The 20,584-nt window shown below is 31.8% G+C and overlaps 3 protein-coding genes across 7 annotated transcripts; 2 read left to right on the forward strand and 1 right to left on the reverse strand.

Moving 5' to 3' along the window:
• Positions 1-1,339: 1,339 nt before the first annotated feature.
• On the forward strand, positions 1,340-6,149 carry LOC108453857 (coatomer subunit epsilon-1). Of its 2 annotated transcripts, none has more exons than XR_001866650.2 (7): positions 1,340-1,638; positions 1,712-1,801; positions 1,912-2,063; positions 3,660-3,795; positions 3,871-4,026; positions 4,356-4,442; positions 5,786-6,149. XR_001866650.2 is itself a non-coding variant. In XM_017752206.2 (7 exons), exons 1-7 carry the CDS (start codon positions 1,474-1,476, stop codon positions 5,877-5,879), a joined length of 873 nt encoding a protein of 290 aa, XP_017607695.1. In that variant the 5' UTR covers positions 1,340-1,473; the 3' UTR covers positions 5,880-6,149. The 2 variants fall into 2 exon arrangements, 1 of the variants encoding a protein (XP_017607695.1); XM_017752206.2 differs by having other exon boundaries at positions 4,363-4,442.
• Positions 6,150-10,083: 3,934 nt separating this feature from the next.
• Positions 10,084-11,079, forward strand: LOC108449988 (protein LIGHT-DEPENDENT SHORT HYPOCOTYLS 4-like). The gene has a single exon (XM_017747398.2). It carries the CDS (start codon positions 10,331-10,333, stop codon positions 10,865-10,867), a length of 537 nt encoding a protein of 178 aa, XP_017602887.1. The 5' UTR covers positions 10,084-10,330; the 3' UTR covers positions 10,868-11,079.
• A 5,417-nt stretch (positions 11,080-16,496) lies between these two features.
• LOC108449987 (probable WRKY transcription factor 35) lies at positions 16,497-20,299 on the reverse strand. 4 transcript variants are annotated; one of them, XR_008283092.1, is made up of 4 exons: positions 19,342-20,299; positions 18,482-18,622; positions 17,270-17,948; positions 16,497-17,183 (listed from the first exon to the last, which is right to left on the reverse strand). XR_008283092.1 is itself a non-coding variant. In XM_017747397.2 (3 exons), the coding sequence occupies exons 1-3, from the start codon at positions 19,974-19,976 to the stop codon at positions 17,345-17,347; spliced, it is 1,380 nt and encodes a 459-aa protein (XP_017602886.1). In that variant the 5' UTR covers positions 19,977-20,299; the 3' UTR covers positions 16,497-17,344. The 4 variants fall into 4 exon arrangements, 2 of the variants coding, with proteins under 2 accessions (XP_017602886.1, XP_017602885.1); XR_008283091.1 differs by having other exon boundaries at positions 19,336-20,299; XM_017747397.2 differs by having other exon boundaries at positions 16,497-17,948.
• Between the last annotated feature and the right edge of the window lie 285 nt (positions 20,300-20,584).

The raw sequence follows: 20,584 nt of genomic DNA on the forward strand, positions 1-20,584 counted from the left end.
GCTAACAAATTAGAAAATTACAAAAGGTGAAAAATATTAAAAAAAAATTTAAAATAGTTTAAATTAAAAAAGTAAAATTATGAAATTTAAAAATTGATTCGTGTTAACTAATGCTAAAAACACATTTTATTTTTTATTTGCTCACACGTCACACCCTAATTTAGTCACACCACCCAATTATTCAGAAAACTAACAATGTTAATCATGAGGAGCAATTTATGTAACGAATGCTAATCTTAATGACCAATTTGATCCAAAAAAAGGTGTAGTGTCCAATTTATATATTAAGCCTAATCATATATTTTATTTAAGGGTTATTAAATTATGGGTAAACTTTTGTTTAGTTCACTTAATTAAAAAGTTATTAATTGAACTATTTGAAAGTTTTCGTTTAAGTTCTTGAATTATTTAAAAGTTTTTTTTAAACACGGATTATTAAGTTTTTTTAAAGTTCTTGCCACTAGGGGTGAAATTAGGAAATTTTTTAGGGTCTGAAATTAAGTTGTAATTGTTACAATAGTAAAAATATAATTTTACAATTTTAATATTTTATATCTTTATAATTATTAAAAATTAAATCAAAATTTTATATTTTTAGGGAGAAAAATGTAATTTTACATTTACTAATTTAAAATATTAAAATTTTAAAGGCCTAAAATAAAATTTTCCATTTTAGGGGGCCTGGGCCATGCCAACCCCAGCCTCGCCTATTCACAAGGTTTTTTAATAATATTTTTAAGGTTAGAAAAAAAAGTCCATATTTGTGGTTTATAATTATAATGCTATGATCTTAAAATATTTAAATAATTTTTCATTGTAATTAAACTTGAATTAATTATTTTATTATTTTAATTTTAATTTATTTTTTTTCATTTTAGGAGGGTCAAGGGTTACGCTAGCCTCCTAGTTTCGCTCCTGCTACCAGCAAGATCCAAATGACAATTACAAATTGTATGGTGGATTAGTATCAATTAACGAGTAGAAGAACATACCTCAAATACAATTTGATTTGACAGTCAATGTTAGAGATCAGAGGAAAAAGCTATTTAAATTTTAATTTGTAAATTTGTGACGTCTAAAGCTATTTCATAAAAAAAACTGTAAAAAAGAAGGAGAAAGAGAGTTTTCGATTGGTGCAAACAGTAAGAATAAAGAAAACCATATATCATTAATTTTAACTACTCAATAATTTAAATGAAAATTTTTAAATAGTTTAGTGATCAAATTATAACTTTTTTAGTCAAGTGACTAAAACAAAAACTTACCAATCCTTTAGTGACTAACTGCGAAATTTACCCTTTATTTAAATTGTAAATGTTAAACGGTGACGTTTAAGTATGAAAATTGGAAACAATAGAAATTGGACTCGGGGGTGAAACAAATCTGATTTGTATTGTTTGGTGTTAGTGAATAGAGATAATTGTTTCAGATCTATCGGTCGATAGAATATCTTAGCAGAGGAGACGGAAGAAAATGGCTGGAAGCCCAGATCACTTGTTCAATTTGAGGAACAATGTCTATTTGGGTTCGTACCAGGCTGCCATCAACAACAGCGATCTGCCCAATCTCTCCCCCGACGACGCCGTCGAGCGCGACTGTCTTGTTTATCGCTCTTACATCGCCTTCGGCAGCTACCAAGTATTCCCCCCCCCTTTTTTAATTTCAATTTCATTTATTCTTTCTAAACAGTTTATAAACTCTGAAATTGCAGCTGGTGATCAATGAGATCGATTCCTCTGCTGCCACTCCTCTACAAGCCGTTAAATTGCTCGCTCTCTATCTCTCCAACCCTCATGATAAGGTGAAAGTTCCTATTAGACCTGCCTCATTATCTTTTTGTTATATGGAAGATCTGTTATGAGAATATCCGGGGACTAACATGTTTGATTGATTTTGGGTCTTACGATTTAGGAATCGACGATTTCTAGCTTGAAGGAATGGTTGGCAGATCCAGCTATTGGGAACAATCCCATCTTAAGGTTGATTGCTGGAATCATTTTCACGCACGAAGAAGATTATAACGAGGCTCTTAAACACACCAATGCTGGTGGCACCATGGAACTGTGCGTTTTCCCTTTCGTCTTCATTTTTTTACCTGTTTCATCCTTGTCTATATTTCTTCTTTATTCGTAATTTCTGATTTTACTTGATCTATTTGTTCTTTATATTTTCAAATTTGTGGAAATTTGTTGTATACTGTTACTTTATCAAGCCTGCTTAACCACCGGTCTATCCATTTGATCTTTAGGCTTTTGGTCTCAGTGTCCTAGGTATAGAACTAAGTATTGGTTTTCTTAGATAGGGTAAAGATTACCTTCCATTGTCTAACTAGTAAGGGGAAATAAAAACAAAATGGAAAAGGAAATATGGGGGGGGGGGGGGGAGGGGGGTTGAAATTAACTGACAGGATTCCATGTTAATCGGATAAATTAACCATTTTACAGCCTTGCTGATATTTAAATTTGGTGCTATTTCTTGTTGGTCCAAAATTGCCAGTTGCCTAATTCAATTCAATCATTCTACATCCAGGCCAAAGATAATAGGGCATGCCATTGTTCTTTTTTCATCAAAGAGAAAACCCCTTGAAGTTGTTGCATATATTAACATTAAAATGATTGACAGTAAAGCACTTTACTAACCTATTCTCTTGGGGGAAAATCTCTTTAAACTGGTGTAAGTTTAGGGATTAGGCTTTACATTGTAACAAAAAGGTGATCTGTAACTGGTTTATTACACAAATATCGGCTGCTCCTGTTTCCAGTTCACTGAAGATAGCAGAACATTCTAAGTGATGAGCTTTACTTCTCTATGCAAAGAGAAAAATGAGTGACCCACCTTGATCTAATGGATCAAAATAGATGCAGTTGGCACAAATTTGAGTTATACCAGTTTATTTTATTCCAGCTAGACGTTGAAAGTTTTATTTTAAATGCAAAACACATATTAGAAAAGACTTTAGGTCCAGACAAACAGATGGTGTTTGTGAAAAAGTGTCAGCTGGTATGTCTTTTCAAGGTCCAAACTACAAGATACCACAGGAATGGGTTAGCAAAAACTACTATAAATTAATTTGTGCTCTTATATGTTGTTGCTGGCCTCTACAGGCTTAATGTATATATTTAGAAATTGAAGGAACTATAGCAGTATGATTATTCTTTTCTCATTTGTGTTTGGTGGGCCGAAGTAATGGGGTCTTGTAGTTTCAGGCTTGTGACACCCTGATGTTGACTTGTAAATAAGGTTAGTTATAACAAAAAGCCAATATTGACCATAAATTCCCTCTAATAGTGGTTCTATTGTTGATATTGAGTTATTCTAGAACATCTTTTTTCCAAATATACTTATTCCCCATAATCCCCTCTATTAGTGGTTCTGCAGTTGATATCAAGTTATTGTAGAACATCTTTTTGCCAAATATACTTATTCCCCATAATCCCCTCTATTAGTGGTTCTGTCGTTGATATCAAGTTATTGTAGAACATCTTTTTGGCAAATTTACTTTCAGATATAAATTAGGAGTTGATCCAATTTTTCTAGAAAGTATGTTCCTTCTAATGACCACCTTTAACTGCTAAAGCAAAAAATTGAGTAATTGATGTATGTATTAAGCAAATTGGAAGCTCTACGCCTGATGAAGTCGTTGTGCTCTCTGTTTTCAGGCATGCACTGAATGTGCAAATATTCATTAAGATGCATCGGTCGGACTATGCAGAGAGACAGCTGAGGGTCATGCAGCAGATTGATGAGGATCATACACTGACACAACTAGCAAATGCATGGCTGAACCTGGCAGTGGTATGGCATATTTTTCACTTTAATAACATTATTAGAAACCATGGATGATTTAATGACTTTCTTCTTCCCAATCAGGGTGGTTCCAAGATACAGGAAGCCTACCTGATCTTCCAAGATTTCTCTGAGAAATATCCTATGACTGGACTAATCCTCAATGGGAAGGCTGTCTGCTGTATGCATATGGGGAACTTTGATGAAGCTGAAACACTTTTGCTTGAAGCACTTAATAAGGCAAGTAGTAGCAACTTTTGCTTTCTCATATTTAAACATATGATTTTGCAATTCTTTTGGTGGTTGTTTATAACTCCAGGAACAGGATTGGCTACGGCTATTGTGTTTCATGATCATAAATTATTTCCTTAGATTTTATATTCATCAAATTTCAGTTGGTGTAAATATAACCTCTGAATGGCATCAAATGATAATGAGTTTGAGTCTTAGACTTTTCTCCAGACCCTTGCATTGTTGATTCATCATGAGACTGAATATTTTTCTCCCAAGTTTTATCGCTTCAAAGCAATTAGTTGATTCTCAAGTGATAAGGGTTTGTTTTGTAAAAGGATACAGGATGCAAAGGATCCTGAAACTCTCGCCAACTTGGTTGTATGCAGTCTTCACCTTGGTAAATCATCTTCACGTTACCTAAGGTAAACTAGCTATTCATTTCCTCCAAAATTTTTTTCCCCTTTTAATAACATGGCTCTGTAAAAGAAGTACAAAATGGCTAGTTTGGTTGATCAAAAAGTTTCCAACATGTTACAATATTTTTTTTTTCCCCCTTTTAATAACATGGCTCTGTAAAAGAGTACAAAATGGCTAGTTTGGTTGATCAAAAAGATTCCAACATTTTCAATAGTTTATACTTTGTAACTAGATTAATGGGATATAACACACTAAGAGGAGATTCCATTTATTATTCATGTTAGCATACTTCATTTCTATCAGATAATGTAGAGCACTACAAAAATAGCTTGTCTCTGGACCTGCTAGCCAAACTGCTACGTTTCTAATGTGGTCTGCCTAGTTGGCTACATTGGTTAGCCATGTCTTTGTAAACTGAGATTTGACTATCCTTTTCAATCGTCACAGTCCTTATTTTCATTGAATTTTTTTCCGAAGATATATTTGTTGTCATGCATTTTGACTTTTGAAGCCAAGGTATGGCTTGGAAATTAGCAATTTTATGGGTTTAGTGCAAATGGTGTTTGCTGGTGCTGAGCAGGATTTTGCTTATCAATTTATTTTAAAATCAGCCTTTTTTTGTTTGCTCGTTGCTCTGTTTGCTTTTCTCGGCTTCTAATAATGGGTGATGTCTGTTGCGGGAGAGGTATGGTTCCCATCATAGCAGTATCTCATCCACCAGTTAGTGGACTTCTAAGCCTTCAATGCGCATAGAACACTTTAATTTGCATTGATTTACCCTTTTGCTTTGAAGAGTATGTTGAGTCAACATGCAAATTACTCATAGTGCAGTATGCACCCAGCTGAGTTGTGAGTGCTACACAATCAGCTTCACCAGATAGAGTCAAAAAAGATCATGTAGTTTTCCTTGGGAAAAATATTAGGGAATTTTGGTGTCCCTGTATTGAGTGGATTGAAGTAATTTGCATGCATTGTTCAGATAAGGATTCATGTATCCTTAGTGTGCAAAGCTACTTATTAAAGTTGAGGTGGCATTTTTTGGGCGAGGTGGACAAAATGTTGGATGTTCTCTTGATCTGAATGTAGTTTGAATGGTATCTTTGCTCCTTAAGTGCTTCTGAATTTGATTGTTGACCATATTCTTCTGCCTTTGAGGCTTGATATTTCAAGTCATATAAAGAAATTACGAACAGCACGTATTCAGTTACAAAGTAGACTAATTGAGTGTGTAGTAGATATATCTTATTTTTCTGCATTTGCTGTTTAACTGAGGTGGTGCGTTCATGGTTGATTATTTTCGCTAATACTCCAATCTGTACCTAGTAATGATTAAATTTGCATACTGCAGCCAATTGAAACTCACACATCCAGAGCACATTCTTGTGAAGCGTGCATCATCAGCAGAAGACAGCTTTGAAAGAGCAGTGCAATCAGTTGCTTGAAGATGTGGAGTCTGTTGCGTGGACGCAGTTATACTTATGATTGTCTTCTGGGTTTTGTAACTTACCAGAATGATTACATACATAGATATGATCCCTCTGTTGAAGAAAGGTTTAGACTAGATTGGTATTGTTTGGTTTATTATTGGTTGGCTGGATAAGGCAAAAAAGTACATGCTAAATAAATGTTTCTATTTCCTTTCCTCCGTTTACTGTTATTATTATTTTATATTAAGTAATAGGACAATTATTTAGTATACTTGGGATTGAGAATGATTACCAAATAATTATCCATCTATGGGGAAGAAAGATTGGCTAGCCTTAGGCTTCATTTTATTAAGCTAATATCATAATAATCGTTCTTCAAAGTTGAAAGACACGCCATTTAACTAATTGGTTTCCCTACATATTGTTAATGATTGATTTAAATACCAAAAATTAAAATTTTATTTCAAAGTTTCCGCCCCTCTTCTCCTGCTGGAACTCGGTTCAAAACTCTCGAATTTGATTTCTTAAATTCATGTTCTGTGAGTTTTGATTGTTATGCTGACCAACGGTCAGATATCCAGATACAATAAAACAGAGAAATAGAGCAAAGAAGAGTTGAGAGAGAGAATTTTAGCATAGTTGGGTACAGATTGAGTTGTTCGATTTCTGAAGCTTAATATATAATTTTAGTTCCTAAAAATTAAGCTTCAATAATAAATTTGAAATCTAATTTTGATTTTGTGTATCTAAATATTTTAATTTTTATTCAATTTTATAAACCATTAACAGACATCATATTATTTTTTATGTACAGCTTATATTTATCTAAGAAAAACGTAATCAATTTATATAATTTAATCTAAATCAAATATCACTTGTCAGTCAAAATAATTTTTTATTTACACTAGGTTTAAATTTAAGCATTAGATTTACCCATTAAATTAAAATTTTATGGAAAAAATAGAAGCAGCAGCAAATTAAGATGCAAATGGGTGGGAGAAGTTATTTTGGTTATCTTCCCTCCCTCATCTTGTAATATAGTGGGAGTGAATGAGTGAGAAGAGTGATAAAATCTGAGCCACAGATATTTTAACAACAACAAAAGAAAAAAAAACCTAATTTATAAGTCGAGTCGACAACATTGCTTTGCTCCCATCCCTTTCTATGTTTCTTATCCTTTCCACCCATCATCACTGCTTTACCTCCCAATTATTGCTTTCTTTTCCTTTTCTTCCCCTTGGATTCTTAATTTATTGTTCTCCCTTTTTTTTCATTAATCCACCTAGCCTTAAATATTCTCTTCTCCTATATATATTTTCCTAATACTCAATCTTAAATTATTGTAAAATTGTTTTCTGATACCAAGAAGATAATGCTCTATTATTATTATGTAGTTTTCTTGCTAGATTTGTGATATATTCTATAAAGATAAACACCTGTATTTTTTAAGTTTTAAAGTCACGCTTGCTGTTTTTTTTTTTCAAACTATATAGTATAAATTTAAAATTAAATATGCTCCAAGTAGCTATATATTTCGCACATATGAAATTTTATTTTTATTTTTTGATTTTATCAATTTAAATCCAATTTAGAATTTTATTTATATTTTTAAGTTAGTGTAATATTTTAAAATTAAAAACAGAACTCATTTGTTAACAATATAACAGAAAATATGACCTTACAATTATAAGGGAAGCCAAAATTTTGTTTAAGAGAGTTGAGATAAAATTATAAAATTTGAGGAGACCAAAATTAAAAATCTTATATTAAAAATTCTTAAATTTAATCATCAAATTTTCAGGAGGACTAAAATTATAATTTTTCATTTAATCAAAAGTTTAAAAGACCCAGATTCATTTTATTTTATTTTAATCTTATTTTGATAGGGTCTAAAAAGTAATTAAGTCATTTAATTAAGGAGAGTCAAGCTTCTATCAGACTTTTAGCTATGCCATTAGTTACAATGAAACTAAATTTAACAAAGAATTTTAATGAAAAATTATTTTATTATTTTTAAATCTAAACATTTAACAACATATAAAATTTGATAAAACTTAGAGTATATTTAACTAAATTTCAAATAAAAGTTGTCGAATTAACTCTATTTCAAAACAAAACAGTTAAATTATATAAAAAAAAAAAGAAGAGGAAAAATAACAAGATGAACACTCATTGAAATAACATTTCAGGTTAAATTTGCTCATATTGATGTAACAATATAGTTGAAATGAGTACTAAAATTGCGTGAGCTTTACTTCTCTATTTTGATCAAAATAAACTTTATTAATTTGCCAGTCCTTCATCTTGTTTCTTATTTTATATTTAAAAGTTAAATAATTTGATAACATAAAATAATGAATTATTTGGTCACTAATTATTACAGTTAGTCTTCTCTTTTCCTGTCTTTAACATGAACTTTATCCTTGCTTAGTTTTATACCGTATGCTTTATAATCAATAAAAAGTGCAATACCATCTAATATTATATAATTATTAATTCTTTTTAATTAGTCTCATTATTATTTTATTTTGTAAATTTTATTCTTAATTAAAAATATTTTAGTGTTGTGTTTTTACATAATCGTACAAAATTAAAAAAAAATTCAAAATAGAAGTATGTGAATACCAGTTGAAGGGCTCAAGCTAAATTCAGGTGAAGCCACATTTTAGAATTATAATCTCTACGAAGTTCCTTTTTTTATATATAGAATGTATTGATTTCAATTTCGAGTATAATCAAAATCGAGCCTTTTAATTCATATTAGTTTAAATTTTAAGTGTTAATTTTAAAATAATTCTTCAAGGAAAATGTTGGAATTTTTTTTTTGTAAACTTTTGTCTTATTTTTACATTTAGTTTTTATATAAGTGATTTTAAGAATGAATTGTTGCCGTCTTTTTAAATTAATAAATTGAATTCTTTTATTTAAAGTAATAACCAAACCGCCTTGATGTAAACATTCCAACCAGTCGAGACCACACCTTCATCACTAACCCCTTCAACATCTCACCACTAAGCCCTCTGCCTCTTCAACCATTCCCCACACCAAAGCAAACCATGATCCCTACCATCCACAACATAGCCCATACCAGAAAAGGAAAAAGGAGATAAATAAAAAAGCATGGACAAATCGAAGAAATTAGAAAGCAAGGGAGCAATAAAAAGCTTAGGTTTTATTGATTGGAATTACAATAATACAAAAGTTTACATGGGGGAATTTTGACACTGTTGATCTCTCTAAACTAAAATTAGGAAATTGATGTAGGATATTAGTCAACTCATACCCCCAATATATTAATATTAACCTTACGCAATAACTTCATTTTACAAATAAAGCTTCAATTATTAGATTTGGGAAAATAATTGTCATTTAATTTAATATCGATTGAGATTGAGAAGACGTTTTGGAACGGTGTACAGTGCTGATCTGACCACACAAGACCTGGTCTGCCCTCGCCTCCTTTTCTTTTGATAGGGCCCTCCACTTATCACCACCACCTAATCCCTCCCAACCTTTACCCTTTAGGTCTTTACCCTAATCATCTTTTTCCTTCATTCATTAATCATTACTCACCACCCTTAACTTTCTTTCTTTTTTTTTTTTTTTTTTTTTAGAATCGACTTAGATATATTCGTAATTATATTTAATATTTTAATTTAATAAATTTATGTTTTTAAATTTTAAGATAATACGTTTTTATTAATTAATTTTAAATTATACATTTTATTATTTATTATATATTTTAAATATGTAATTTTTACGAGCATATATATATTTTATATATTTTGTGTTGTATTTTACTTATCATATAAATTGTGTTCTAAAATATCAATATAATTGCATTTCTTGTTTTTTTCCTTATACAACTTTTCGTAACCATTTTAAATTTTTTATAAAATTTGAACTATTCATTTCATATATATGAAAAAGTAATGAAAAGTCAAAATATAAAATTTCCGTGGAACCTAAGTAACTTACAGACAGCTATAACGTATTTACGCGGTACTTAGCCAGTTGCCACGTCTTACCTTGGCGTCTTCGCTTTCACTTCATTTCTTTTCCAATTTGAAGTAACTAAAATATTAATCAGACTTAGCTCAGCTCCTTTATTGTGTCAGCCTTCGCTATAACTTTTTCGATAGAGTTAATATAAAACTAATTATGGACACGTGTCGAGTTATTATTGGAGCATCAGCAATGGTTTTGTTTTATATTCTCTTTAAATAACAATAAAATCGATGCTCCGACACACCTCCAGCTATTAACAAATTCACTCCTGTCTTTCCCCCTGTGTCTGTCTCTATATATCTCCATAAACATTCCAACATTCCAAACGCCTTGTTTTTGTGAACATCATAATTATAATTATATGCAGAAAAACAAGAAAAACGTAAAGAAACCATCATCCTTAATCCGACTACTGTTTCTGTATCTTCACAACCCTAGCTAGGCCCAATTTAATCAATATGTCAGCAGCTGTTGCCGCCGCCGCCGCCGCCGCCAGCGTCTCATCTAAAACCACTTCTTCTTCTCATCATCCAAGTAACCAGGCGCCGAACCATGGCTGGATACCCTTTTTCCAAGCACCGGCACAACGTGCACCGCTCCCAGCTTTGAGCCGCTACGAATCTCAGAAGCGACGTGACTGGAAGGCGTTTGTGGAGTACCTGAAGAAGCATCGCCCCCAGTTGGGTCTCTCCCGCTGCACCGGAGTGCATGTGCTTGAATTCTTGGACTATCAGTTCGGGAATACTAAACTCCACACACGGAACTGTCCTTTTTGGGGCAACCCTCCTGACCCACCATCGCCATGCTCATGCTCTTGCCCTCTCGACCAAGCATGGAGCAGCTTGGATGGTGTGGTAGGGCGCCTCCGTGTAGCTTTTGAGGAGAACGGAGGCCAACCAGAGACCAACCCTTTCAGTGCCCATGTTGTGAGGCTGTACCTAAGGGACCTCAGGGATGCTCAAGCCAAGGCTAGAGGAATTGCTTATACCTTTTGAAGAATAAGATGATAAATGACGATAATGATGAAAGCATTTGGATTGGACGTTGTTGTAGGAAACAATTTGGGTGGTCCTGCTGCGGAATCCCTGTATGCATTGTCTGTGATGAACTAGATTTATGTTGTTGGTCACTGCCACTGGCATTGGAGTAATGTACATTTAATTTACATCTTGTTTCTGTCTTAACGAATCAGAGTACTGGAAGAAAATTTGAAGGCTGTTCTATTTACTTTCTTGAAATCTTATTTCATCTTAAAGTTATTATGATTTATGATAAAAGGGGTTGGACCACAAAATGTGGTGAGGGAAAATCCTCACACGTAATTAGCTGTTGCTCAAAAGTTTTGTGCCAAAATATAATTATTATCTTTGAATTTAAATATTTACCCCTTAGAAGACTTTGATTACATGAAAATTAGTTGGGAGACAATACGTTTTGTTTTTTTAATTTTACCACACATCTATGGGTTGGAAAGAAAGTTAATATCAACATGTATCCTCACTGGGAGAAGAGATTATATGAAACTGTAATTTTACGTTATCTTTATCTATTTTCAATAGAAGAATGATAAATTAAATTTTTTCTTCTAACTTTTAGCCATTTTCTCTTGAAAATTTTAAATCTAACTAAAAATACTAAAAATTATACAAAAAAAATATGATTTGTCATTCTCTTATTAGAAAGGGATAAGAATGACGTGGAATTATATTATATACAATCATTTCGCTCCTTATTAGATCTCATTATTTTACCAACACACTAGAAAAAAAAAATGTTCTACACCAAAATTTAATATTTAGTCACTAAATTATAGGTAAGTTATAATTTTAGTCATTTAATTAAAAAACATTACAATTTGATCATTGAATTATTTAAAAGTTTTCATTTAGGTCACTAGGTTGTTAAGTTTTTTTCTTCTTAAAAAGTTCTACTAATAAGCTCCAAGCAATAATTCGATGACCAGTGCGGTGGATCAATACCCCTTGACGAGTAGAACATACCTTAGATCCAAGTTGATCTGACAGCCAGTGTTGAAGATCGGAGAAAAAAGCTGATTGAATTTTAGGTCGCAAATTTATGACATTTAAAGTTGTTTCATGAACAAAAAAAAAAAAGGACCGTAGAAGAGAAGGGAAAAAATAACTTTCAAATTGTGCAAGTAATGTGAACAGAGAAAGACATATAACATCGATTTTAACAACTTGGTTACTTAAATGAAAACTTTTGAATAGTTCAGTAACTAATTTATAATTTTTTTAATTAAGTGACCAAAACAAAAACTTATTCTTGATTTAGTGACTAATATGTAATTCACCCTATCTTATAACTTTATCAGCCGTTTATGTTCTCCATTCATTATGGCAGAAGTTGCTCTTCATTTGTGCTCGGAAAATAGTTCTAATCAAAAATCATTTTCAAATTTACCGATTGTTGGGGAACACGATAGTTTCAAGAGATTATTATTGAAAATCACTTAATAAAAAATAAAATAAAATAAATGTAAATTAGACTACAGTGTTAAAAATTATATATAACATCTTATGCACGATTATAATGTTTAAAAATAACAGGAATATATAAGAATTTAACAATTTCCATTTATTTGTTTTAAATTTTATTAGATTAAAATAGTTTTAATAAGACACACTTGTATAGTTATTTATTAATATTTAATATTTTACAATTAATAATTTGTGGTAAAATAAAATAAAATAAACCATTTTTTACTTATATCTTTGTCTAAAATAGCAACTAGTTTCCATGTAATTTGTTAATTTAAATTTTATATCTTAAAATGCCAATTAATCAAATTAAGAGCTTCTATAATCCTGCTTTAAAGATGAAGGGTTATCTAGGTATCAAAAATACAATTAATCAAAATTAGAATATATTATAGTTTTTTTATACAAATTGTCTAAAATTACTTATAATTCCTCTCTAACCCTTTAATAGAAGAATAAATGTGCTTCAGCTCATTCGAACTTACATGCTATTGAGTAGGCAATAAAGCCGATGCCAATTAAGTTAAAACTCAATCACTATATATGAATATTAAATCAAATGGATAGTTGCTAAAATTATGAACGTATATTACCTAAAACTTTAAAGAAAGATGCCAATTTTGCATAGCACATAGTCTTAAGTCTTATTAGGAATAAGATGCTAATTCATTTTTCATCTCAATAATGAGTACTAAAATATATATTCTTTTTATTATCAAATCAGATATACTTGGTTTATGTTTCAATTATGGAGTTGAATTCGTATAACTTTTGGGGTAATAATTGTGAATAAAATATTTTATATTCTAGCAAATCTTAGTAAACAAATAATTTAATGTATTAAGATTATGTTAATATATTATAAATTGGTTGCATCGCATTCATATATGAGGTATAATTAAAGGTTGGAAGGAGGAGACAGATAGACTTCAATTTGACAAATGACATTTCCAATTTTCTTTTTTTTATGGATTTTAATTAAAGGTGATAGTGATGGTGATGGTGGTAGTGGCAACTATTTGGATTAGGAATTTAGGTAATATCCTGCTTTGATTTTGCTTCCACAACTAGTAGTGATGTATCTTTACAGTTTCATTCACTCGTTCATTTCTCAAATTTTTTAATTTAACCCTTTGTGTATCTCTTTTACAATATACTTTATTTTTTATATTATTATATTAACGGTTAAAATTTTTATATAGTTGTGAATTGGATCTTAATTTAATTGTATTGATATTATTGTCAGTGTAGGAGGACGTGAGTTTAAATGCGCTAAGCGCATTATCCACCTATATAAAAAAATAAAGACCATTCCTTTTATCGAGCATAATGACGCAAATCGGACTTTAATAAGTTCTAATATGCAATGTCAAGCAATTCCGCTTTCTCGTTTCGAAAAGTACATTGTTGAAACTAGGTTGGAATGTTAAGTGGCTCTAAAATCAGGAGTTCACAAGAGAATTATTTCTACAAATACTAAAAAAATTATTTTATCGGACAATAAAAATGCTCTACACATTTTATTAATTATGTATCAACGTTCTAACAAAAATACTTGTATGCGTTAAACTACGTGAATTTAGCAGGATAAATACATTAAAAAAGGACAAGTTTTAGCGGATGATGCCGCTATGGTTGGGGGCATACTCACCTTGGGCAAAAGCCTGTGATTCGTTTTATTTTTAAAATTACATTTTCATAAGTATGTATATAATATGAGAGTAAGGAAAAAAAAATTCTGCATTACCATAGTTTAATTTATTCAACTCCCATCACAGTGTTAATTAATTGAAATAAGTAGTGGGGAAGATTTGGTTGAAGAATGGTTGATGGTAGATGCACCTCTAGTCCTCGCAGGCTATACGAACTACAAAAGGGCCCAATCTCCATTAACGATGGGTGGAGGCCAGATGTAGTTCATGGCAGGTTCTGGTGGCCCAAATCAGGCCTATCACCCACCTGGAGAAGGTGAGTGAAAGTAAATCAAATTTTGCCTAGCCATTACTGACTAATTTCACTCTCAAAGCTTTGTTTCTTCGGCTGCTTAATTGATGGGATTGTATTCCTTTGGTGAACCAAATGCTTTTCTGATTGAAATTAGGGTAGGGCTGTAAGCTGGAAGAAGCATAACTTAGAGGTGCAAAATGGTGAATATATGATGAGAATTCAACTAGTGTGATAATCAAATCTTTGATCAAACTTTTTCCATCAACTTATAATGTACGTCTAGATATTTGCATCAAAATTTAATTTAATTACTACATTTAAAAAATATTTTTAGTTAAATTGTTGAAACTATCAATATTCTTTAGTAAAATTTACTCATTTAATCATACTAACTTCAGCAGTAAAACATTATGAACTCAATAACCATACTTGATAGGAAATTTTAACCCAAAAAAATGCATAATAAAAAATTTAATTATTAATATTTTAAAAAATAGTCAAATAACTTTTTAACAGAAATGCTAATTAAAACATTAATTTTTTTAGATATGGCACCTGCATGACAGTCCACGTGTGCATCAAGTTAGCATGACACTATTTGTTTTGTATGCCACACCATCAATAATGTAATAATGATAAAAATATTCAATAAAATAACTTAAGATTCAAAACATTAACATGAAATACATATGGATTGTCACAAAGGGTTGTCATGTTTAAAATTTAACATTTTAATCAAATTTTTCATGAAAAATAACAACTCACCTTCTTTTGGAAGGTTGATAGTCAAATTCAACTTATATTAAAAATTAAAGACTAAATTTAACTCAAAAATATATGAAAAAAAACCATAAAAATAGTGTGAATTTGAGTTTTAAATTAATTTTCTAACTTTTAAATACAAACATTAAACCCCACATTTTATTAACTGTAAAAGTCGACAACATATTTTTTACTTTATTTTATATCAAATTATATTATTAGTCTATGTGCAATGCGTAAGTCGCAATTTTAAACCATGTAATATATTTGGTTAATTTTAGTTTTTATGCTTTTAGATTTTGAAAAGTAAGGCTAAATTATAATAGTTTAATTTATTAAGTCAACCTAAATAAATTTAAAATTTTTAGGTAATCGTAATTAAATTATAAAATTTTGAGATGTTAAAATATAAATTTATCATGTATTAATTTTTATTTCATCATTTTTAAAAAGAATAAAAAGATATTTTTCAATTTTTAGGTTACAGTGCAATTTTACCACATATTAGTTTATAATTTTATCATTTATGAATGGAATATGAAATACAATTTTCCTTGATTGCACCCATCAATTTCATGCACATAGGTCCAATTTTACTATTAATATTGTATCGGGTTGTGAATTAGTTCATATTCTTCAATTTTATCATTTTAATCCTAATTCAAACTTCAATTGTTAAATCCAATAAGAAAAATGTGTAAAAATAATAACCTAATATGGCATTGCACATGTGACATATGTTTGTGATATAAAATTTTACTAGTAGTAGAATTTAACTTAAACGAAATTAATGATTACTATCTGGATTGATATTAAAATTTCAAATTAAGGTTACTTAAATTTCACGACTTAAAAGATAATTATAAAAATAAACAATAATAATAATAAATATGCAATATAGATATCATTGTATTTATAAGAATTTGTAAAATACTTAATAATATAAATACAATATATTAAAATTTACAAATAGAGATGAAGAAGTCAAAATCCTACTCAATTTTTTTTATAAAATTTAAAATTAACCTATATTTTTACTCACATAAGTAATTTCATTTTGGAATTTTAACTAAGTTTATGGGTTTAAAGGTAGATCCTAGAATATGATAAAAGTAAATAAAATATTAATTGAAGGTGGATTTGAATCGAAAATCACCTATGCAGCTGGGTTCCTAACCTATCTTATTAAATATATATAACCCATAAAAAATAATTATTATTAAATGTTTAAAAGAAATGGATACATTAATTACATCAGTGCTATTAATGCCGTAGATTAGAACACAAAGTCTTTGACTCTTACCTCCAAACACTTGTTATTCTCATGCCATCCTCCTTATTCTACATATCTCATTAAATGCACATCACATGATTCGATTTTTATTTCTAAATAAATGGCAAAAAACAGAGAATCTTTTAAATTAAAAATACTGCTACTATTAATATAGATGGTTTTGAAAACTGTCCATACAATGCATTGAACAGAATATGATTATATGAACTATAACAAAAATAATGTACCCAAAAATACAAAAAGAAAAAAAAAGTGACAAATTTCTGAATTACTCTCCCATGCCAAGCTTCAAATAGTAATACTAAAGAAATGGAATTACACAGTAAGTTAGGTGGTTGGATGGATATATAATAAAAGAAACAGAAAGCTGAGGAACCCAAGGCCAAGCCCGAAGCTTGTTTAAAAAAAAAAAAATTACTTCTCTCTCACCATTGCACATATCCCTAGACAATCAGATTTGACAAGAAAAGTCAAGCTTTTCAAATGATTTTTTTACCACTTATTTCCTCACCATCAAAGCATTTTAATCATGGGGTGTTTTTTTTTTTTTCATAAGAAGAATAGTAATTAATTTCCACTCAAAAAAAAAAAAGAAAAAGAAAAAAGAAGAAAGGGCAAGTCCCATCCTAAATCAAACTGCTGCCTGCCCCTGAGTTTTCCAGTCATGTCTGATGGGCACGTACTTGTTACCACTATTCAAACCTTCTGTTCCTCAGCTTTCTGTCCCATCCTAAAGGAATGTGGGACTCCACTCCCAATCCCAGCGCCTCCGTCGTTTCCCCCCCCCCCCCCAATCTCCGTACTATTCTGGTAAATAACAATAACATTAGGACTCCCCAAAAGAAATTTTTCAAGTTATAATAGTATTCCACTAATAAGGTTTATAGGAGGACCTTGAATTATTGTTTAGTGTGGAGATTTGTTGCTGCTAAAACAAGGTCTTGCTATAAACCCTTTTTTGGTGTCTTTCAGAAAGAAGCATCGTTGTTCCCTGGTGGCCAATCAAACAGACCAAAAGGATCCATTGTTTTCTTTTCTTTCTGCTCATCTTGATCACCACCACCGAATCCTTGTGGGAACAATAGATTCAGAGGGTCTGTCTCTATCTCATCCAATTCAGCAAAGAAATCCTCGGGTTGCTGCGAGTCTCCAGCCATTAATGCAGGTCTGTAGGTTTCGGGGATTCCTTCACCAAATTCAGCATCGTCTATTTCCAGCTGCTTCTCCATATCTTCACTCTCTCCTTTAGCTGATGCGCTTGCGGTTGAGTTAACAGCTGCAACGGTGGGAGATAAAGCGTCATTGCTGCTCTCTTTAAGGTCTTCTTCCTTTGGGGATACTGCGTTTTGGGTCTGGGAACGTGGTGAGGTAATCTTGGAAGCAGCAGCAGCATTATTATTGTTTTTGGATGGTTGAGACCTTGTTGATCCCGCAAGAGCGTTTCTTTGGGTCGGCCATGGATGGTTGTGCTCGGATGTATAGGTGATTACAAGCATATTAGGATCAGTACGGCTTCGCTCCACTTGCTTCCTTGCAGAGCAGCCTTTGGAACTGCTGCACCTGTAGTAGCCCCTAGAATGCAGTTTACAAGGATTATTTATTGCAAGTAATTCACCCAAATTATAATACTATTATATATCAGTCAAAGCCGGTGGCATGCATATTAATCTGATTTACAGCATCATTAACTTATGAACACATAAACAGGAGTAGAACCACAAATGTAGCACTAGGTAACAAAGATGAAAACATCGGTTATTTATGTTTTGCATATATTAGCAAAAGCATTGGCGAAATAGGGACGAGCACGTACGTATGATGATGAAATGTGCAATTTTTGCTTGCTTGGCTGTATCATATAGTGAATCGTTTTCTATTAAGAAACAGAAGAAACATGATTTCTGCAGCTTGTCAGCTCAGAAGACAGATGCAGAATAGCTACTGCAACTGCAGCTTTAGTTTCTCAAACTTATTAGTAGCTTTTGGCTCATCTTGCGAATCATAACTTAACATAACTAACTACCCAATAATATAATGTTTCTCCAGTAAAATATTATATTATAGTGTATAGATATCTATATGTATGTATGTATGTATGTATATACCTTGGATAAGGGGAACCTTTGATTGGTTTCTGTCCGTACTTTCTCCATGCCCACAGATCAGAAGGAACTACTTCTCCACTAGACCTGCTGTTTGCAGCTGCCGGTGCTGGAATACAAACCACCTTCTTAACCTGGCTCTTTCTATATATATATATATATAACAGTTTACATCAGTGAAAGAAAAGATAAACCTTTATTTGAAAGAAATAGCTTTCATATTTATAGCTAATAATTATCTCCTGGGAGAGAAAGAGTATATGTTCATTACTTCAGCTCTTCATTTTTTTTTTATTTTTTTTTGTGGTGGCATATGATCAGATTTACATTTTTGGTCATAATTTTCCCTAAAGAAGGTGAAAGTGATTGTAGCAATGAATATCATCCGTATTACTGCAGGTGGGTTAAGGAAGAAAAGTAAGTACTTCATGTAACTACATAAAAGCTAGGTTAGTTTCCCAATTAAGTTATCGACTACCTTTTTCAGGTTTGATTAAATGGCTGTCAGGATTTTAACGTTTTAGCATTTATGTAAACTTCAGATGCCTGCAAATCATACACCTCCACCTCTTCCTTTCTCCAACATATGAGATTCAGACATATGTAATGTTATAATTTGATTTAATTAGTACCAATAAACCCTAATTTCTTACCTTATGATTTTATGAAAGGAAATGACAAATCCCAAAGTTAATACAAAAGTTTTCATTAGTTTCCTAAATGCTATTAGTTCATGCATCATGACTGTCAATTAATGAGACAAAAAGAAGAGCAATAAAAAAATATAGTACTAGTTGAAGGGGGGGGGGGGTTCAGTTGAATAACGAAGATGAGGTTAGAGAATTAAATATTATTACCCTAACCTTCTCTTGATGCCCAGATTCCGCGGAGATGAGATCTGCAATGGGCCAGTGCTATCAATCAAGCAACTTTTTGAGGTGTTAGCATTAATCATGTCGCTCGGAAGCACAGCAGGAGCCTTAATTCCTCTCGGGGAAACGCAAGCAGCAATCATCGGCGAATCACAGGGCGACACAGGTAGCTTGCTCGAGCTTGCCGAGATCTGAATCCGAGAAAATATGTTGCAAGGACTTGGCATGTCTTCTTCAAACAGCTTACCTTGCCCAACCATTGTACTCGAACCGGAAAAGTTGCAAGTATCAGCTTCAACGGTGGCGGAGCTGGTAGTATTGATGATATGATCAGTTGAATTAGGGCTGCTAAAGTAAGCTGAACAACCAGCTGCTACGTCAAGCTCGTGAAGAAGTGGATCTCTCATGGCGGAGAAAGGGTCACCAAAAGCGTTTAAACCATGATCTTCCATGGCTGAAGAAGGGAAATTCAATGGATCGGAGGGGAATTGCTGCCAGCTTGAAGCAGGAACAGTGTTAGAACCGTGACCAGTGGCACAGCTCAACGGACCACCGCCACTTGCCCGAACTATGTCGTTTAAATCACCTTCACCTTGGTAGTTATCCATGTGTAAAGAAACAAACATGTAAGAAAACGAAGAGCTGATTCTGTCATACAAATCTACTACATCTATATTCAATCTCGGCTCCTCTCTCAGCTTTAATTTGCACCAAACTGATTCCAGACGTCAAAGACATGCAAATGTTTTGATTTTCAAGGGAAGAAGGGAATATGAAAGAAACCAAGTATTTCTCTTCAAGGTTTTAGAACAAAACCGATCGATCGATGTATTCTTTCTTCTCGTCAAAAGCAATTTAAGACTGGTTTTTCTTTTCTTTTTCTTTTCAAGAGAGAGAAGGAGTCGCTGACTTTTCATACAAAACTGCTCTTTTTTATATGCAACTAGATAACAATAACAATACAAATAAATAAAGAGGATTTTTTAAACTACAAAACCATAAGTGGTATAGTAATTAACAATCTTACGTTAGTTAATGCCAAATGGGTAAATTTTTATGCAACTTCACCGGGGCCAACATGTGAAGCATTTTTATTAAGACTCACAACTTCAGTTAAAAATACATTTTGTCCATTTATGAGACCAAGGCCATGCCCCTTTTACATTCACCTTCACTTCATTCTTTATATACATATATAAGCTATTGTACATTTAACTTAAGATCAAAAATGTAA

This window comes from Gossypium arboreum, chromosome 5, assembly GCF_025698485.1.
Source record: "Gossypium arboreum isolate Shixiya-1 chromosome 5, ASM2569848v2, whole genome shotgun sequence".
NCBI classification, from domain to species: domain Eukaryota; kingdom Viridiplantae; phylum Streptophyta; class Magnoliopsida; order Malvales; family Malvaceae; genus Gossypium; species Gossypium arboreum.

What these genes read in the sequence shown, in the direction of transcription:
- LOC108453857 (XM_017752206.2), top strand. Translation starts at nt 1,474, where the DNA reads ATGGCTGGAAGCCCAGATCACTTGTTCAATTTGAGGAACAATGTCTAT. An exon ending in TCGCCTTCGGCAGCTACCAA is followed by an intron (nt 1,639 to 1,711) that starts GTATTCCCCCCC and finishes CTGAAATTGCAG; the next exon opens with CTGGTGATCAATGAGATCGA. An exon ending in TGCTTGAAGCACTTAATAAG is followed by an intron (nt 4,027 to 4,362) that starts GCAAGTAGTAGC and finishes AAAAGGATACAG; the next exon opens with GATGCAAAGGATCCTGAAAC.
- LOC108449988 (XM_017747398.2), top strand. Translation starts at nt 10,331, where the DNA reads ATGTCAGCAGCTGTTGCCGCCGCCGCCGCCGCCGCCAGCGTCTCATCT.
- LOC108449987 (XM_017747396.2), bottom strand. Translation starts at nt 19,976, where the DNA reads ATGTTTGTTTCTTTACACATGGATAACTACCAAGGTGAAGGTGATTTA. An exon ending in GGCATCAAGAGAAGGTTAGG is followed by an intron (nt 18,623 to 19,335) that starts GTAATAATATTT and finishes ATATATATATAG; the next exon opens with AAAGAGCCAGGTTAAGAAGG. An exon ending in AAAGGTTCCCCTTATCCAAG is followed by an intron (nt 17,949 to 18,481) that starts GTATATACATAC and finishes ACTGCATTCTAG; the next exon opens with GGGCTACTACAGGTGCAGCA.